General features: G+C 49.7%; 1 protein-coding gene across 1 annotated transcript; it reads right to left on the bottom strand.

Annotated features, from left to right (window-relative positions):
• Positions 1 to 80: 80 nt before the first annotated feature.
• Ern2 (endoplasmic reticulum to nucleus signaling 2) lies at positions 81 to 16,238 on the bottom strand. The gene is made up of 22 exons (XM_021167947.2): positions 16,149 to 16,238; positions 13,974 to 14,079; positions 13,297 to 13,330; positions 12,978 to 13,050; positions 11,717 to 11,789; positions 11,457 to 11,564; positions 11,067 to 11,168; positions 9,942 to 10,206; positions 7,752 to 7,830; positions 7,511 to 7,658; positions 7,278 to 7,399; positions 6,504 to 6,650; positions 6,153 to 6,294; positions 3,955 to 4,036; positions 3,605 to 3,794; positions 3,430 to 3,529; positions 3,150 to 3,346; positions 1,644 to 1,791; positions 1,440 to 1,567; positions 516 to 639; positions 369 to 436; positions 81 to 287 (listed from the first exon to the last, which is right to left on the bottom strand). Exons 1-22 carry the CDS (start codon positions 16,236 to 16,238, stop codon positions 81 to 83), a joined length of 2,733 nt encoding a protein of 910 aa, XP_021023606.1.
• Between the last annotated feature and the right edge of the window lie 367 nt (positions 16,239 to 16,605).

The following is a 16,605-nucleotide window of genomic DNA, read 5'->3' as shown; positions in this document are numbered from 1 at the left end:
CCCATCTTTTCTGACACGCCTGAGGCCAGACTGAGCCACAGGCTCAACTCCTTGGTCCGCCTTTGGAGCCTCTGGATGTCTCAGCTCTTTGTGGCATCTGGCCTCCTGGCTTCCAGAGCTGGTGGGTAGTAGGGCAGGAAGAGGCTCTCAGAGGCGCAGGTCCTCATGGCGCGGTGAGTGTGCAGCAACAGCCTGGGGAATCGCTGTGTGAAGTACTGGATGAAGCCAGCAGGAAGTTGGCCTAGTGTCTGGCGCACCTCAGCTGGGAGCTCCCTGTAGTGGTGCTTCTGGGGACGGGCAGGACAAGGATCCTGGCTCAGCTGTGGCAGACCATCCCTGATATGTCCCACCCAGGCTCTAGAACATACCTTGTTCCTCATGGCCCGGAGCAGGTCTCGAACTGATGTCCCTTTGTATGACCGGAACCTTTTCAGATCTGCAGGCAGAGAAACGAGCTGCAGAGGTGTTTCCCCCTGGCTCTCTGCCCCTCAGACCCACCCAAGTGAGGCCTCTACCTGCCTGCAGAGGGGCTGAGATGTGCTTGTGCCAGTCTTCCCGGACCACCTTGTAGCTTCCTGCCTCCAGCGCCGTCACGAGAGGCCCCTGATCTGGTTCCTTCTCCAACCAGTCACTGACATCCTAGGACCCCACAGAGCACCTGAGCCTTGTGGCCAGTATCAGAGACCTCAGGGCCAGGAGGCTAATGTTGTGGCTAATGTTAGAGTAGCAAAATGTCTTAGGATGACAAGAGCTATGGCCTTCTGGAAAGTATGGCTTCCCTATGCCCTGCTTCAATGCCACAACCCATCTTGGAGGAAGCATTGTTGCCTCTGTTCTACAGCTAGGCAACCTGTAGCTCAGGTGTAGTCTCTTGCCCAAGGTCACTCATAGAAGGATTATCTATATTGACGTCACAGCATGAATGACTGAAGATGAGAGAGGACTGCATTTCCATACAGGGACAGCTAGAGCAAATGGACAGATCCCAGGGTCTTAGGTGACAAGGCTCTGTTTTCCCAAATGAGCCACTCCAAGTTCCCTTTGCTTGTTCAGGACCAGTGGGGTTTGAATGAGAATGCCTTCCACAGGCTCATATGTTTGACGGTCTGGTCCCCAGTTAGTGGAAATGCTTGGGAAGATTTACGTGTAGTCTTAGGTGTGGGCTTAGAGATTTCAAAAGCCCACACCAGGCCCAGTGTTCCTTTCTTGACCTGCAACTTTGGATCAGATGTGATCTCCCGGCTACTACTGCGGCATCATGTCTGCCTTCCACCACAACACCAAGATGATAATCTGAGACTCTGAGCCAGTCCCCAATTATATGCTTCCTTTCTAAGTTGCCTTGATCATGGTGTCTCCTCAGAGCAATAGAACAGTAAGACAGGATCCAAAAGCTTGGGGGGTGGGGGTAGGAAGGGGGCTTCTCAAGATCATCTAACCTGGAAGAACTGGAGCTCCTTAGCTCTGCTCCAAAAGAGGGGGTGAGCCAGTACCCATCCTGCCGAGGGGCGATCCTGAGGCAGCAGGCTCAGCATGGCTCTCACTAAGTCCAATGCCACAACCTTGTCTGGAGGGCAGAAGAGAGCATGGGTTATATGTCCTCCGTCTCATGCCTGCTTCCTCCCATCTTTGCTGGTTCTCACCATGGGTCTCTTCCTGCAGCTGAGCCAGACAGGGATCCCCTGAGAGGATGTTGGCCTGGCGGTAGAGACTCTCTCCAAAGGGGTGGCTGCCACCGGAAAGCACGTAATAAAATACGCAGCCTGCAGAGAAGATATCCACAGCGCTGGTCTGGGGGCCAGAAAGAAAGGAGGAAGTGAGCCTTGCTAAAGTCCCTCTGAACCTGGAGAGCACCGGGGAGTGGGGGTCAGGGGTTGTAGAGACCAGGACTCAAGAGGGTTTCTTCCCCCAGTGTGGTACTAGACTCAAAGGGTTTCTTTGCCCCTGCTGAACTTCTACTGCTGGTTTTCCTTCTTGTAGAGAGTTACAGGTAGTGGAACTGAGTGAGGCTGGCCACACACAGAAGGGATCAGAGTGAAAACTGGTGACCTGATCACCACTGACTGTCACCAGGAGACTGCCAGGATGGTACAGTTGAGTCTTTTCCAAGTGCATTTAACAATCCAGGGAGGGGGCAAGGCAGGGGTGTTTCCCCAATGTTAAAATACTTAGTCTACACTGGAATTGGGTCCTACATGAGTAGGACAAGAAGAGGCAGTATCTTTTTTTCTATGTAGCTTGAACTCAGGGTCATCCTGAGTGCTGCAATGACAGGCTGCTGTGCCCAGCTCTTACGCATGTGAGTCCCTCAGTGCTTCTGAAGCCCAGTGAAGGTTAAACATTTTCTAAGTCAGGCATGGGGTTTGTAATTCCAGCACTCAGGAAGCTGAAGTGGGAAAGTTGAGAGTTCAAAGTTGGCCTAGGCTAGGTAGTAAGACCCTGTGTCAACAAGGTCATTGTCATGGTTTTCACAACTCTGGTGGTTGTGATGGTTTGAATAGGTTTGGCCCCTTTAGACTCATGTGTTTGAATGCTTAGCCCATGGGGAGTGACACTGTTAGGAAGTGTGATCTCATTGAAGTAGGTGTGTGACTGAGGGGGTTGGTTGGCTCTGAGGTCTCTTAAGGTTCAAGCCTTCCCCCAGTGTGGTACTAGATCTTCCTCTTGGCTGCCCATTCAAGAGTCTTCTGGCTGCCTTTGCATCAAGATATAGAACCCTTGGCTCCTCCAGCACTGTGTCTGCCTGCACTCTCCCATGCTGCCCAGCATGATAATAATGGATGGAACCTCTGAAACTGTAAGCCAGCCCCAGTTAAATGTTTGTAAGAGTTACCTTGGTCATGGTGCTCTTCACACTCATGGAACCCCTAACTAAGACAGTGGAACTGACACGTACTGTCAGGAGCAGATGGTCCCCTGTGTACTGTGTCATGTTTAGCAGCATCCCTGGCCTCAGAGATGTCAGAGATGCTTTCTTCCCAAGGCAAGCCAGCCAAAATGTATCCAGACATTGCCTAATATCTTCTTAGCTACACAACAGACCCTGTTGGAGACTGCCTTGGGGAAGAGGGGATAGATTATCCCCGGGGGTCTCTTTCAGAGAAGAGATAGGACACAGTGAAAGCCCTGTGACTATTGGGCAGACTCACCGGGCTGTCTGGGGGGAGCTGCAGGAGCTCTGGTGCCATCCAGCCTTCTGTGCCGGGAATACCAGAATGGAGACTGAAGCTACAACGGCCAGCAGGTAGCTTCTTGCAGAGGCCGAAGTCAGAGATGACCACTCTGCCTTGGCCCTGGCTGTCAGGCCCAGCCATGAGAATGTTGGCTGGCTTGAGGTCACGGTGTACTACATACAGGAAGGGAGTGGAGAGAGTGAGTGATGGCTAATGGGGAGCGGCAGGGGGTTAAGGACTGGAAGCAAGACGGTACCTATGTGTAAGGAATGTAGATGGGCCAGGCCGGACATCATCTGCTGCAGCACTGTGGTGGGCTCCAGGCCCCAGCGGTCTAGGTCTGGGCTCTCCACGTACTAGATGAGGGAGGGATAAAATGTCACTCTCCAGTCCAAGTCCTCCTTCTTTACCTCCCTGGGCTCCCACCTCACCTCTTGCAAGGAGGCCTGGCAGAGCTCCAAGGCAATGTAGTGGAACTGGGGACCGTGCTCAGTGCAGAAGTAGCGAAGCACGTTGGGGTGCCGGTCAGACTCTTGCAGCAGCTGCACCTCTCGCCGAACCAAGCCGAAGCACTCTCGGAGGAGCCTCTTCACAGCTACTGCCCGCCCCTCAAACTGTCCTCTGAGAGGTGGTCCAGGGGTGGGGGCGGGGGTTCAGAGAGCAGATAAGGAAAAGAGTGAGGACCTATCCTCACATCTGGGAGTCTGGAAGGATGGCTGTCCTTTGGTTGTTGTCAAAAGGGCTGCAAGAGATGGAGCCTGCAGCTCCACCTGCCACTCACCGGAAAACAAAAGTCCCTCCTGCCCCACGGCCCAGCACATCCTTGGGGTTGAAGGAAATCTTCCCCACCACGGTGGGCTGCCCTGCTTCAGGGAAGGAAGATATTGTCCTCTTAGTGATCTCTGCCTACAGTCATCCTCCCTGCCTGCCTCTGCCAGCTGTATGTAATCCAGATCCACCCACCATCTTGACCACTCTCCAGACTTCCACCCTTCTGTGCTGGGTGTGCTGCAGTGGCTGAGAGCACGGACCCACGTGCCAGACACATGACTGCAGTGGCTGGTGCTGCCGTTGGTGTGGCTAGGCAAGTGCCTCAGGGCTGACAGTGATGGCACCTGTACCAGTGTGAGGAACAAGTAGATAGATCCTGGAGAGGGGAGTGGGTGATGTTGACTGTGTGTCTTCACTTTGAGCACTTTCTACCACCTAATGCTTGCTTTCCCTTCTTTGCTCTGCAGTCTGCAGTCTCCCCTAACACTTACTGTAACCCTTCTTTTCATTGACGTTGAATTGTTTCAATTAAAAAGATGAATTCAAGTAGACAGGAGTGTGATGAGGGTGAGCACAGGAATAGTGAGTAAGGGCGATGCTGGCTTTTTCAGTCCTCGCCTACAGCACAGCACAGTCTTGGTGTGCAAATAAGATGGGTAAGGTTGGGATTAGGGAGATGTCTCAGTCAATAAAGTACCTGCCTTGCTATGAGAACTGAGTTAGAGCCCAGCATCCATGTGAGAAACTGGGCATAGTAACCCCAGCATTGAGGAGGCTGAGAGAGGTTGATCCTCTGTGTGTGTGTGTGTGCAAGAACAGCTCTGGGAAAATATAGAATATTGACTGCAGAAAGACAAGCAGATGCCACCGGCAGGCACACACATGTGCACACACACACACATGGAAGAATAGCCCTGGGCAAAAAATAGAGTTTTGTCTGCAGAAAGACAAATGGACTCCACTCCAGAGTCTTGTGGTCCATGGAAAGGGTTTTTGGGGCCCAGTGGAATGGTTATCTACTTGGACTCAGTGGAGTTAATGAATGACAGGAACATCTCAGGGCTGGGGTCACCCTGCTGTGGAGACATTTAAGAAATATCCCCCAATGAGCCAGGCATGGTGGTGCACACCTTTAATCCCAGCACTTGGGAGGCAGAGGCAGGCGGATTTCTGAGTTCAAGGCCAGCCTGGTCTACAGAGTGAGTTCCAGGACAGCCAGGGCTATACAGGGCTATACAGAGAAACCCTGTCTTGAAAAACCAAAAAAAAAAAAAAAAAAAATCCCCATGGGCTCGAGATGTAGCTCAGAGAACTTTCCTCTAAGGAGGGGCTCTGACCCAAGGAAGAGGAGGACATGGGTGAATAATACTGTAAGCTAAGAGCCAGACAGACATCAGCTTAAGTGAGTGGACAGCAGGTGGGAATTTGGCCTGAGAAAGTAGGAAGAACAGCAATGGGAGATACCAGCTTACAAAAGACACCAGTCCAGCTCAGAGCCAAAGAGCACAAAGAGCCAACAGATGCACAGGCCATACCCTTTAAGCACTGAGTAGACACCAATGGGTCTTTGAAGGCTCAAGCTAAGGATTAAAACAAGAAACATTGAGAGGAACATTGAGACAAAATCAAAACCACTCCTAGTGCTGCTACCATTTCCAAAAACATTATTTTAAAACAATTATTAACATCAGCTAGGTATGATTTTTTAGACATATATCCCAGGCTGGCCTTGAACTTCTGATCCTCCATCCTCCATTTCCTGAGTGTAGGGATTATATGTGAGTACCACCATGGCTGTTTTATGAGTGCTAAGGTTCAAACCCAGGGCTCCATCCATACTAGGCGTACATTCTCATAACTTAGGTATGTTCCCAACACTGACTTGCTAATAACGATGGTAGTAATGATCACAGTGCGGTGATGCTCTGAGGTGGGAGTTTGTACTCCCACTGGACCAGTGAGAAAACAGATGGGTAAAGGAAACTCTCCAAAAGCTAGCTGACCACAGATCGATCTACACACAGTTCTATTCACAACCAGAGACCCTGAAAATAACAATAAAATAATAACAAGACACTCGAGGAGACTGTCCCTTATTGATCTATCCTGCCATCTGTGGTCTCTGAGGACTCAACTTTGAAATCAAATTATATTCACCTGTTCTTTTTCTCTACCTTTGACTCCCCAGTTTTGTTGACTCAAGTTTACCTTCAGGGTCCTGGGCTGGCTGGACTGGCTCTGAGGGGCTTTGAAATCCCCTCTGGTCCTGTAAGATGTCCCTTGAGAGCTGTCCCTGAGCATCCTGTGAGAGGTCAGGAGGGCCAGCAGGTGCTGAAGGGCTCTGCTGCTGCTGTAATATAGAGGTTTTAGTGGGTGTCAGCCTTCCTCCTGACGGACCCCACACCTTGCTAGAGTTGGGTTCACAGTAGAGCTTGGACTCCCAGAGCATAGGAGCAGGGCCTCCTAGGAGGGAGGCGGAGGCAGCTGAAGGTGGGCAAGCGAGAAGCAGAGTTCTCTAGGAAGACTCTAAAACGAACGATGTCAGGATGTTGGACTTACCTGCCTCATCAGGTAGAGGACCCAGGCTCCCAGGAGGATGGCAGTGAAGGTAGCTGCTAGCAGGTCTTGGGATCCCAGCCCTGGATAAGAGTCTGAAGCTTTCTCTCCGGGATGTAGTTCTGGATCCTCCCTCCTCAGGTTTAGGAGCTAGGAACAGAGCAGGTTTCACTTGTGGTGAAAGCTTCCTCCTGTGAGGAAACCCCCAAATCTTCATCACTGGGTCCAGGGCAGGGCTTAGCAGAAGGGCTAGGCAGGGGCTGTGTGAGGGGCTACGTGGTGCTGTCCGTGATTCTGAAATATCATGGCACTCAGGAGAGTTTACCAAGCCTAACTGAAGACCAACATCTCTTTGAATGTCATTAAAATCCACATGCCGGAGGCTTGAAACTATGAGGTTCCCCTCTGGAGATTAGGAATTTGGTGTGACTGGAGAAAACTCCTAGGTAATTTGAAAATCATTGCTTCTTCTAACCTTGAGCTACTTACAAGTGCTTCTCCAATCTCTCCCGGGAGAGCAGGCCTTTATAGTTTTTCTGTTTTCAATTTCTCACTTGATGAATATTTTACAATGTTTACACTGAAGAGTAAGGGGAAAAAACCTGGGAAGTATGCTTTGTGATTTAGGAAGCCAATATCATTTTGACATTTCAAACATGCCTGGTAGTAGCAGCAACAAAATGTTTTCTGGTAACTTCCGTGAGATTGACTGGAGATACAGGGGCTGCATGCACGTCTTCTCGGTCCACCCTCAGCCCCTGCCATCCCAGCACTGACCTCAAAAAAGACAGGTGGAGCATGGAGGTCCTCTGAGGCTCGTGTCTCAGCAGACCCTTTCCCTGGGGTGGGATGAACCCGCAGCATGGTGGTGTGCAGAACTGGGGGAGGTTCGTGGTATCCTAAGTGTCAGGGATAAAAGCCGGAGTGTCGAGAGTGCATATTTAAAATTAGAAATCGGGATTAGAGTCTTTTATCTTCGTCTACTTCAAATTAAAATCAGGAGGCCTCACCAATGAGTAGCCACTGGCTGGGGAGGGCCACGCTGCCTGAGGGGTATCTGACAGCAGTGCTGGGTGAGCCCTCTCGCTCCCCTGAGACTTGAAGTGTCACCTCATCTGTTGTGGGACCGTCCATGGGTGCCAGGGTCAGTCCACGGGGCTATGGCAGAAGATGGAGAGTCGCATGTGCAAGAAGCCCCTTTTCTGCTCTACCCCTCTTTGCAGCCAGCCCACTCATAGATCCCCTTCTCACCACGAGGGCCACCCCAGTGTGGACCAGTGCTTTAGAGACATAGAAACCAGCTTCTTCTTTCCCCACATACAGTGTCATCCTAAAGGGAGGGAAGGAAGAGGTTGGTGGGTAGCTTCTGCATTACTTTACCCGTGTCCTTTGAATTTTCCTCCATGTTGACTCTAGAATTGACCATGTGACTTGCCAATGAGATACATATAACACAAACCTAGACTAGAATGATTCTCGAGTGTTGGGAGTTGCCCTTCAGTACTGTTATCTAAAACCCTGAGACTACCGGGTAAGGAAGCCTACTCTCCCACAAGGGGGAAAGACCTTATGGTATATGAATGAAAGATTCTACTTGTCACCTTGTCAGCCAAGTGGCCCACCAACTACTAGATAGGTAAGTGACACTATCCTGGATTGTTGCCGCCACCAACTCACCGGATGATTCCAGACAAACAAACAAACAAACAGCAAAACAAAACTGTACCTGGATGACCCACAGAATCTTGAAAAATAGCAAGCGTCTATTGCTTTTAAGCTACACGAGTTGTAGTAGTTTGTTATATAGAAAAACTAACTGGTGTACAATCTATAACGTTTTCTCAATGTATGTCTCATTTTTTTAAAGATGGGGGGAATCTTACTATGTAGCCCAGGCTAGCCTCAAATTCACGATGCTCTGCCAGCAGCATCCTGAGTACTGGGAGTATGGATATGCACCACCACACCTAGCCCAGACCTCAGTAAGAACTCAGTCTTCAAGCTGGGTGTGGTGGCGCACGCCTTTAATCCCAGCACTCGGGAGGCAGAGGCAGGCGGATTTCTGAGTTCGAGGCCAGCCTGGTCTACAAAGTGAGTTCCAGGACAGCCAGGGCTATACAGAGAAACCCTGTCTCGTAAAAAAAAAAAAAAAAAAAAAAAAAAAAAAAAAAAAAAAAAAAAGAACTCAGTCTTCGCCAGGTGGTATCCCACACCTTTAATCCCGGAACTTGGGAGGCAGAAGCAGGCAGATCTTTGAGAGTTTGAGACCAGCCTGGTCTACAAAGTGAGTTACAGGACAGCCATGGATGTCACACAGAGAAATCATGTTGAAAAAAAAAAAGAATAAATTATTTTTTCTGAATTGGAACTCATCACCTCTCTCTTCTTTCCCTCTTCCTCTTTTAGTGCTTTGAACTACTGAAAATGAAAGCAGCCATGAACTTCTAGAAGTCTTTGCCTCCTTGCTTACAGGCTGAACTCTAACAATCCTGGTCCTCCTGCTCTCCAAACCCCACCCCTCTCTATCACCCTCTACCCAGTACCCCGAGCTTTGCTGCTTACAGCATCATCTTTATCAGTGTAATGCATTGTATTTTCTCCACGTAGGGGTGTTTGCCTGCATGTATGTCTGTACACTCCACACCTGCATGGTACTCACAGGGGCCAGAAAGAGGGCATCAGGTCACTTGGAACTGGAGTTACAGATGTTGTAAGTCACATGAGTGCTGGGAATTGAACCTGGGTCCTTTGGAAGAGCAATCAACACTCTAAGTACTGTGCCACCTCTCCGGCACCTATGTGTGTGTGAGGGGAGGGGTGGGAAAGAGGGGCGTCTCCCTAGGCAGCTTTAACTGGCCTCAAACTCACAGAGATCTGCCTGCCACTGCCTCTAGAGTGCTGGGATTAAAGGTATGCACCACCATGCCTGCCTCACAGTGTCACCTCCTTTTCTAAACTCATTCTGAGATATTTAGTTGTCTCTTTACCCTTATTTCACTGTGCTGTGATTACCTTTTATATGTCTGCCCCCACACTAGACTGAGTTTCCTGTTGGCAGGAACACTGACTTTGTCGGACTTTCAGAGCCTAGTAGATGGCTGGTATACAATAAATTCCCAGTTAGCATTTTTGTAGCAAATGGAATGAATGGGCAATCCCTGACTTTTTCAGTCTGTGTCTTGGGATGGCATGAGAAAGGGTAGCACTTAAAGTATTGAACAATCAGGTTGGTATGGTGTCTGCAGACCAAAACAGGATGAGACCCAGAGGACCCTCCCAGAACTCAATCACTTGCTAAACGTTGACTATTCAGGAGTCCTAGGGACACTTTCTTGACACTTCTGATTCAGCTGTATTGGTGAGTCATTATGATTGGGTATTCCACTGAGGTTGTAACTCCTCGAGAACCCCTCTCCCTGGGTTCTATAGATGGACACTTACAAAAGCTGGGTGTCTAAGGAAGAGAACTGGGTGGTTGTGTCTTGGTAGCTGGAGGCAGGAAGACGGATGTGGCCCCAGCGCAGGACAAGGAAATGTAGGGTGTCCCGAGCCAGTGTGAGATGGGGCAGCTGGTGCAGACCATCCTGGTGCCATGTGTAAATCCCTGTCACGGGCACTCCCAGGTCCTGTGTCCACAGCACAATTCCACTTCCTGGATCCACAGTGAGAAGCAGGCCCATCCCACAGGATGTCAGGTGGCTCATGTCTACCAAGAAAGACAGCTGGGGAGATGTCAGAGAGATCTCATGGGACACACCAGAAAGCAGCTTGGGTGGGGGCTTATTAATGTGTGCAAAGTTCATGGAGGGTGTTGGGACATAGGAAGACCAACCAGAATCTGTTTCAAACAGAAAGGGATTGGTTGGGGTCCTCCAAAGTTGGCTCGTGTGTGTCTGTGAGTCTGGGTCATTTGAGCGAGTTAAGACGAGAGATTATTCAAGGGAGAGATTTTAGGATGCAGGTTGTCAATCACAGACATGGTCAGACTGATGTGTATTAAGGTGGGTCAAGTAGAGTGGCTTAGAGGCTGGTGGATCCTTTGAGAAGAACTTGGAGTATGAAGGGGTCAGTTAGGAGCCGCGGCAGGGTCAGTCATGTGCCAGAGTTAACTGCATAGTGCCCCATGAAGAGTTGAGAGGTCAGTTAGGAGCACCTGTGAGGTTCCTCCGAAAGTTGAGTAGGATAGATATAATATCAAGGGTATAATAGCAAGAGTGATATTGGGAGTCATACAGGGCCATCTGCAAGAGTCGATCACCATGCTGAGATCAGTTAGGACCTGACAGGATTGAGCAGGGTATTGGGGAGGTTGCTTGGGGGCCCCTTAAGATGCAAGGAGTCACCTCAGGCTACCTGGCTGGGGTCATTTGGAGTATGGAGAAGTTCAGATGTATTGCTCAGGCTATGTGATCATCAGAGTCAACCCAGGTCATCTGTCAGGCTGTGTCATTCATCATGTGAGGGGACAGTGGATCAGTATTTGCTAGTATTTGGTTCTGATGTCACCCAGGGCTTCCCAGGTTGGGGACTTTGTTCCAAGGTAAGGCTGCAAGAGGGGATACTCACATTTCCCAGGTGAGCCATTCATGAGGGGTGCTGAGTAGCGGCGATAGGTTGTGTTCCACCGCAGGGCTGGGGTCCGTAGGTCATGCATGGAGACTGTGTACTCTGTGTGTCACAAGCAAAGCTACCAAGAGAATGGTCATGTGGTCCTTCCCAAACCCAACTCCAGAGACTGTCTCTCTTGTAGGACTGGATATTCCTCAAGCATGTGAATTGTAGGTCTGATGACCAAGCTCACCACTATACCTCTAGCTCCTTGGTCAGTGCTCAGAAAAATGTTTATTAGTGATGGTAAAATTGACTGGCTAGCCTGACTTCAATTTAGATAGCAACTGTCAAGCCTGGCCAAAGGAAAAGAGGGGGCTTCACAGACGTAGGGAACATCTGACTTACGTGTTCGGCCAATGAAAAGTTGAGGAGTAGAGAGGCCTTCTGTGGTCAGTGTCATCTGAGTCTCCCCTGACTCAGGGTCCACTACAAACCAGGCATCCTGCTTCCTGCCTGTGGAGGAGGGAAGTGGGTCTGAAAGTGTCATGGTGGTGTAGGGGAAGGTGTGTGTGCTCTTTTTGTTCCTGGCTAAGTTGTTCTGACAGGACCTAGGTCCCCCTTCTTACTAGCTGGATTTAGCCCCCAGGGGATACAGAGATACTCACCTGTGTAGAAGACACCATCAGAGCTGCGACAGGGAGAGGCATGAACCAGCTCTGGGATGGTGAATGGCAGTTTCTGAGGGGGAAAAGGTCCAAGAATGGGTAAGAGCAGAAACATGCACAGCATACAGTGTGCCACATTCTCCCAAGGTTCACCAGGCACCTGGCCTTTCCACTTCCCAGGATAGAGGAAACTGTAGCTCAGAAAGGACAAGGAGGTCAGCTCATGGCACTCAGGGAGACCAGCCTCAGAGCCAGCACCCTCAGTCACTTTGCCATAGAGCCTCTTAAAGAACTGCAGAAGATCCCACACTGTGTGCCAAGACTCCACAGGATTCACTGATTCCACCTGATGACCTCCTCCAAATAGATAGATACACACACACACACACACACACACAAGGATAATCAGAGACATACACACCCACATACTCACACACCCTCCACATAAACACAGACCACATGCATGTACACACACATATAAACACATACATACATACATGCACATAAACACACAGACACACCCATACAAACCACGCAAACCTACACTCGCACAAGATTAAAAAAATCAGTGGTCACAAAAGGCTCAGCAAGATTGAGGAGCTGTTTGGACTCAGTGTTGGTGGTGAGTGTGGCTGGGCCCTCTGCCCTCCTTTTACCCATCCTCTGTCGCTCTGTCTCTCTGTCTCTCTGTCTCTCTGTCTCTGTCTCTCTGTCTCTCTCTCTGTCTGGAGTCAGGAGTCAGACCTGAGTCTGTACTATGTGCGTGAGTTTCCTGTGTTCAGGTTTTCTATGGGTTTTAACATGGGGCACAGGGCAAGATGAATATACATAAACCACCAACTTTAAGAACCAGAGCCATCCAGCCGACTCAAACACTTAATGAGCAAACTCAGACTAGCAGAACTACCCAGATGAACCCAGGCTAATTATGAGGGGGTTTTGTTGTTGTTGTTGTTGTTGTTGTTTTATTTTGTTTTTGTTTGTTTGGTTTTGGTTTTACATCTTTGAATTTGTGGGTGATATGCTAACCATACAATTTTCACCTTAACTTGGTGCCCTATGGTATACTCAGAGCTCTGACATTCTGCTTTGTGGACACAGCCAGACTTGTCACTCTACACACAGCATTTTTACAATGTTCAGAGCCTTGCCTTACAGCTTCAAAAGACACACCACTCTGACACACTGTCCTTTCACCCATTGGCTCTCTGGCTGATGGACTCCTGCTGGGACCCATCCCGAGTAGTGAGGGGAAACATACCATCAGCCCCTGTTGTTTCTGGGTTCCCAAGATGTACAGGCTGCCGTCAGCTGGGTCAGAGAGAAAGGCCATTCTGTGGAGCAGAGAGGGACATGGGGAAGGCTAGGTGCATGGCCCTGCTTTCATGAAGGTTCTTTCCCCCTTACACCTTCTCAAAACCGTCAGAGCCCATCCTTGTGGAAGGCACCTTGGGGCAGCAGGAGTCCTTTCCACATCAGTTGAGACTCTTCCTAACTTCTGATATACTCCCAAGTGCTCCACTCCCAAACTCTCACACAACTATGGCTCCCGTAGTCACAAGTGGCCCCAGTTCACTTACTCTGTGACATACATTGGTCCCTGGATGATGGGGTCTGTAGGGACAAAGACATGGAATCAGAACCTCTTTTCAACTCTGGTGTAAAGCATACTCAAAATCACCAAGTGTTTACCCTGTGCACACAGATACAGAGCCCAGCAAGTGGCAAAGGCTCTGCAGGCAGTCTCTGCCATTCCGCTTTGCAATTTGGAGGCAAAGTCATTGAGGCTCAGAGAGCTGAAATGATTTTCCCAAGTCCATACAGTTGGTAGGTGGTGAAGCTGCCTACAGACACTGGCTTGCTGGGATCCATGGTGTGTGTGTGTGTGTGTGTGTGTGTGTGTGTGTGTGTGAAGGTCAGAGATGTCTTCCTCAATTGTTCTCCACCCTCCTTTTCTTTGAGACAGAGTCTCCCACTGAACCTGGAGCTCACTAATTTGGCTAGGCTGGCTGGCTAAGATCTTCCTGCCTCTGCCTTCCCAGGGCTGTGGTCCAGAAACACACTGTTGTGGTTGTTTTGTATGTGGGTGCTGGCAATCCAAACTCAAGTCCTCATGCCTGTGTGGCAAGCAAATTACTAACTGAGCCATCTCCCCAGCCCTTTAAGGCTCTTGTTCCTATCTTCAATGCCAAGGTGAATGCCTACTCCCCGGCACTGAGAGACCTAAGGGAGAGATAGGTAGGTGTTCCTTGCTTACCGTCCTTCACTGTCCACTTCAAGTCCCCTGTCTGCTTGTTCAGTGCATGGAGACTTCCGTCCAAGGTAGACACAAACAGAAGGCTCTCTGGCCTGACAGACTGGACCTAGAAACACAATCATTTCATCAGAGGGCTCCAGGACCACCTTGCCTTTGCCGCAAGCAACCAGACTTTTCTGTTTGAAGAGACAGAGAGGGGAAGAAAAATGAACTTGGTCTTATTAGGGGTTTGAGGGGGCTACAGAACAAGCTGGAGGAGCCAAGGGGACTTTGACTCTCACTTCCTCCCTTTCCCCCACATCTTTCTGTCTTCCAAAATAGACCAAAGGTGGGAACGTGTCGTATGCATCAGTCCTGGAGCTCTCTGGCTGTCTGGATGAATGAATGCTCCTCAGGTTCAGCTATAGAGCCTGTTTCAAAAGATAAGGTGGAAAGTAATGAAGGAAGATACCCAACATTAGCTCATTAGCTTCTGCCTTCCACTTGTGTGTGTGTGTACACCTGCCACTCAGCACTGGGGTTACACTCATACCCACAATCATAGGCTTTTATGTGGGTGCTGGTGGTTCAAGCTTGGGTAATCATGACAGAGTGGCAAAGAAAAAAACCTTCCCTGATCCATGCAGCCTACCTCTGGGATAGGAACTATGAGCATCCCCATTGCACAGGTCAGGGAGACTGAGGCACAGGGTAGTCAGGAATGGCACAAATGGGATATAGAGTCTCCTCCAAGGTCTGCTTTTCTTCTCCTTAGTCAAACGTGGGCCTGTTTTTGGAGGACCCTTTCTGCCTCCTCAGACTGGCTCAGCTGCTTTTGGTGCCAAGCTCTGTAGTCCCCCCTGATGGCTGCAGGAAGGAGGCTTGGAGCTACCTTACATCTGGCCCTACTGGGCACGCTTAACAGCTCTGGCCCTCCTTGAGCAAACAGGGTGAGGCTGAGCTCAGGGCAGGAACCCTAAGATCCGGGTGGCCCAGCCGCACCCCTGCTAGGGCCACATCCTGCTTCAGGACCCTCGGGTCTTGGGTGTAGCCAGTGGTATTTGCTGGAGAGTCAGGAGTCCACCAGCTATCCTCTTTCTTTTGGGCCTCAGTTTTTCCATCTGCAGCTTGACAGAGAGATGGGCCAGAAAAAAGGCTGCCTGCTGATCAGCTGTCCCAAAAAGAATTTTGTTTGGTCTTTATAGTGCTTAAAGCATTGCTTTTAATTATCTTTGTGTTGTTGCTGTTGTTGTTGTTGTCTTGTGAGACAAGGCCTTCTGATGTAGCTCTGCTGCTGGCCATGTAGAGCAGGCTGGCTCTGAACTGTTGGCAATTCTCCTGTCTCTACCTTCAGAGTTTTGGGATTAGCAAATATAATACCATGTCCAATATTAACAGCTCTTTTTTTAAACCGTAACTTTTTATTTTTATATATTTTTACTTTTTGAGATAGAGTTTCTCTATGTAGTCCTGGATGTCCTGGAATTTGTTACAATAGACCGGGCTGGTCTCAAACTCATAGCTATCTGAATGCCTCTGCCTCCCAAGGTCTGGGATTAATTAAAGGCTGAAATTTTTATTTTAAAAAAATTTTATTTTTAAAATTCATATTTTCTAGGTTTTCCAGAAATGTCGGATCTGGCTACATCAAACTCCCATTATTCATTGGCAGCTATGATTATTCAGGCAACTAGCCTGAGTTAGAGAGAGCTCACAGGGTCTAATCCTAAACTGTCCCGTTAGCTGGAGGTGAGGGGCAAAGAAGGTGAAGAGACTTCAGGTGGAGTGGACACTGAGAGCCCAGGCTGGGCAAAGAGAATGCATTCATTTCCAGCAGGCAGGTCGGAGTAGATTTCTAAGCGTAGGGAAGAGCGGTCCAGACACACACAAAGGGAAGCAGAATCACAATGAGCCAGAAACTGAACCATGGATTCACAGCCAGTTTTTCAGCAGAAGCCCCTAAGCGGACCATCCTTTCCAAGAAAACTGGATCCTCAACCGGCTTTAGAGGCCTGACTTCATGTCTACTGTCTCCTCCCCACGTGACCCTCCCCCTTTCCCTGTTGCAGAAGAGGCTGAGCAGGTACATCTCCCAGCCAAGTTTATGAGGGGTTCACTCACTAGAGGTCCTTTTGGGAGAACTGAGCCCAAGGGAAAGACAGGCTATACCTCCAGCCCCCCTGGCCCTGCGCTCACCTGTGGACCGAGTTTCCCCAGCAACGTCACAAGCTGCAGCAGGAACCCGAGGGGAGACCACAGTTGAATCCTCTGGACTGGTTTCGCCATAGTCTGGGCAACCACAAAGTCTCCATCCAGCTCCCTCAGTGCCTCAGGCAATAGCGGAGCTCTCTCCACGGGACACTCCGCCCCCATCCCGCCCCCAGCCAGCTGGCCGAGCAGTTATAGGTGAAACCTCACCCTGTGGTGGACCCCGCCCTTCCCATTGCACCCACGTTTCACCCACGTTGTCCCCTCCACCTTGGCACCAAATGTGGACAGTTTGAGTTTTCCTGGGAGGGATTTTTACCAACTGAGGCTGACGCTAGAGAACGTGCCTCGGTCTGCGCTGATTCCTTTTTTTTTTAATCTTTATTTTAAAAAGATCTATCTACCTTATTTTATGGTGCGTTTTGCTTGCATGTATCTCTGTGTC

Source organism: Mus caroli, unplaced genomic scaffold (assembly GCF_978045245.1).
Source record: "Mus caroli unplaced genomic scaffold, Mus_caroli_1 scaffold_8, whole genome shotgun sequence".
NCBI classification, from domain to species: domain Eukaryota; kingdom Metazoa; phylum Chordata; class Mammalia; order Rodentia; family Muridae; genus Mus; species Mus caroli.
This window is presented reverse-complemented; position numbering and strand designations above follow the sequence as displayed.

Excerpts from the sequence above, each read along its gene's own strand:
- Ern2 (XM_021167947.2), bottom strand. The coding sequence starts at position 16,238 with ATGGCGAAACCAGTCCAGAGGATTCAACTGTGGTCTCCCCTCGGGTTC. Across the intron at positions 7,659-7,751 it reads ACACTGGGGTGGCCCTCGTG|CCCCGTGGACTGACCCTGGC; the intron begins GTGAGAAGGGGA and ends CTTCTGCCATAG. Across the intron at positions 7,400-7,510 it reads CAGCCAGTGGCTACTCATTG|GATACCACGAACCTCCCCCA; the intron begins GTGAGGCCTCCT and ends CCTGACACTTAG.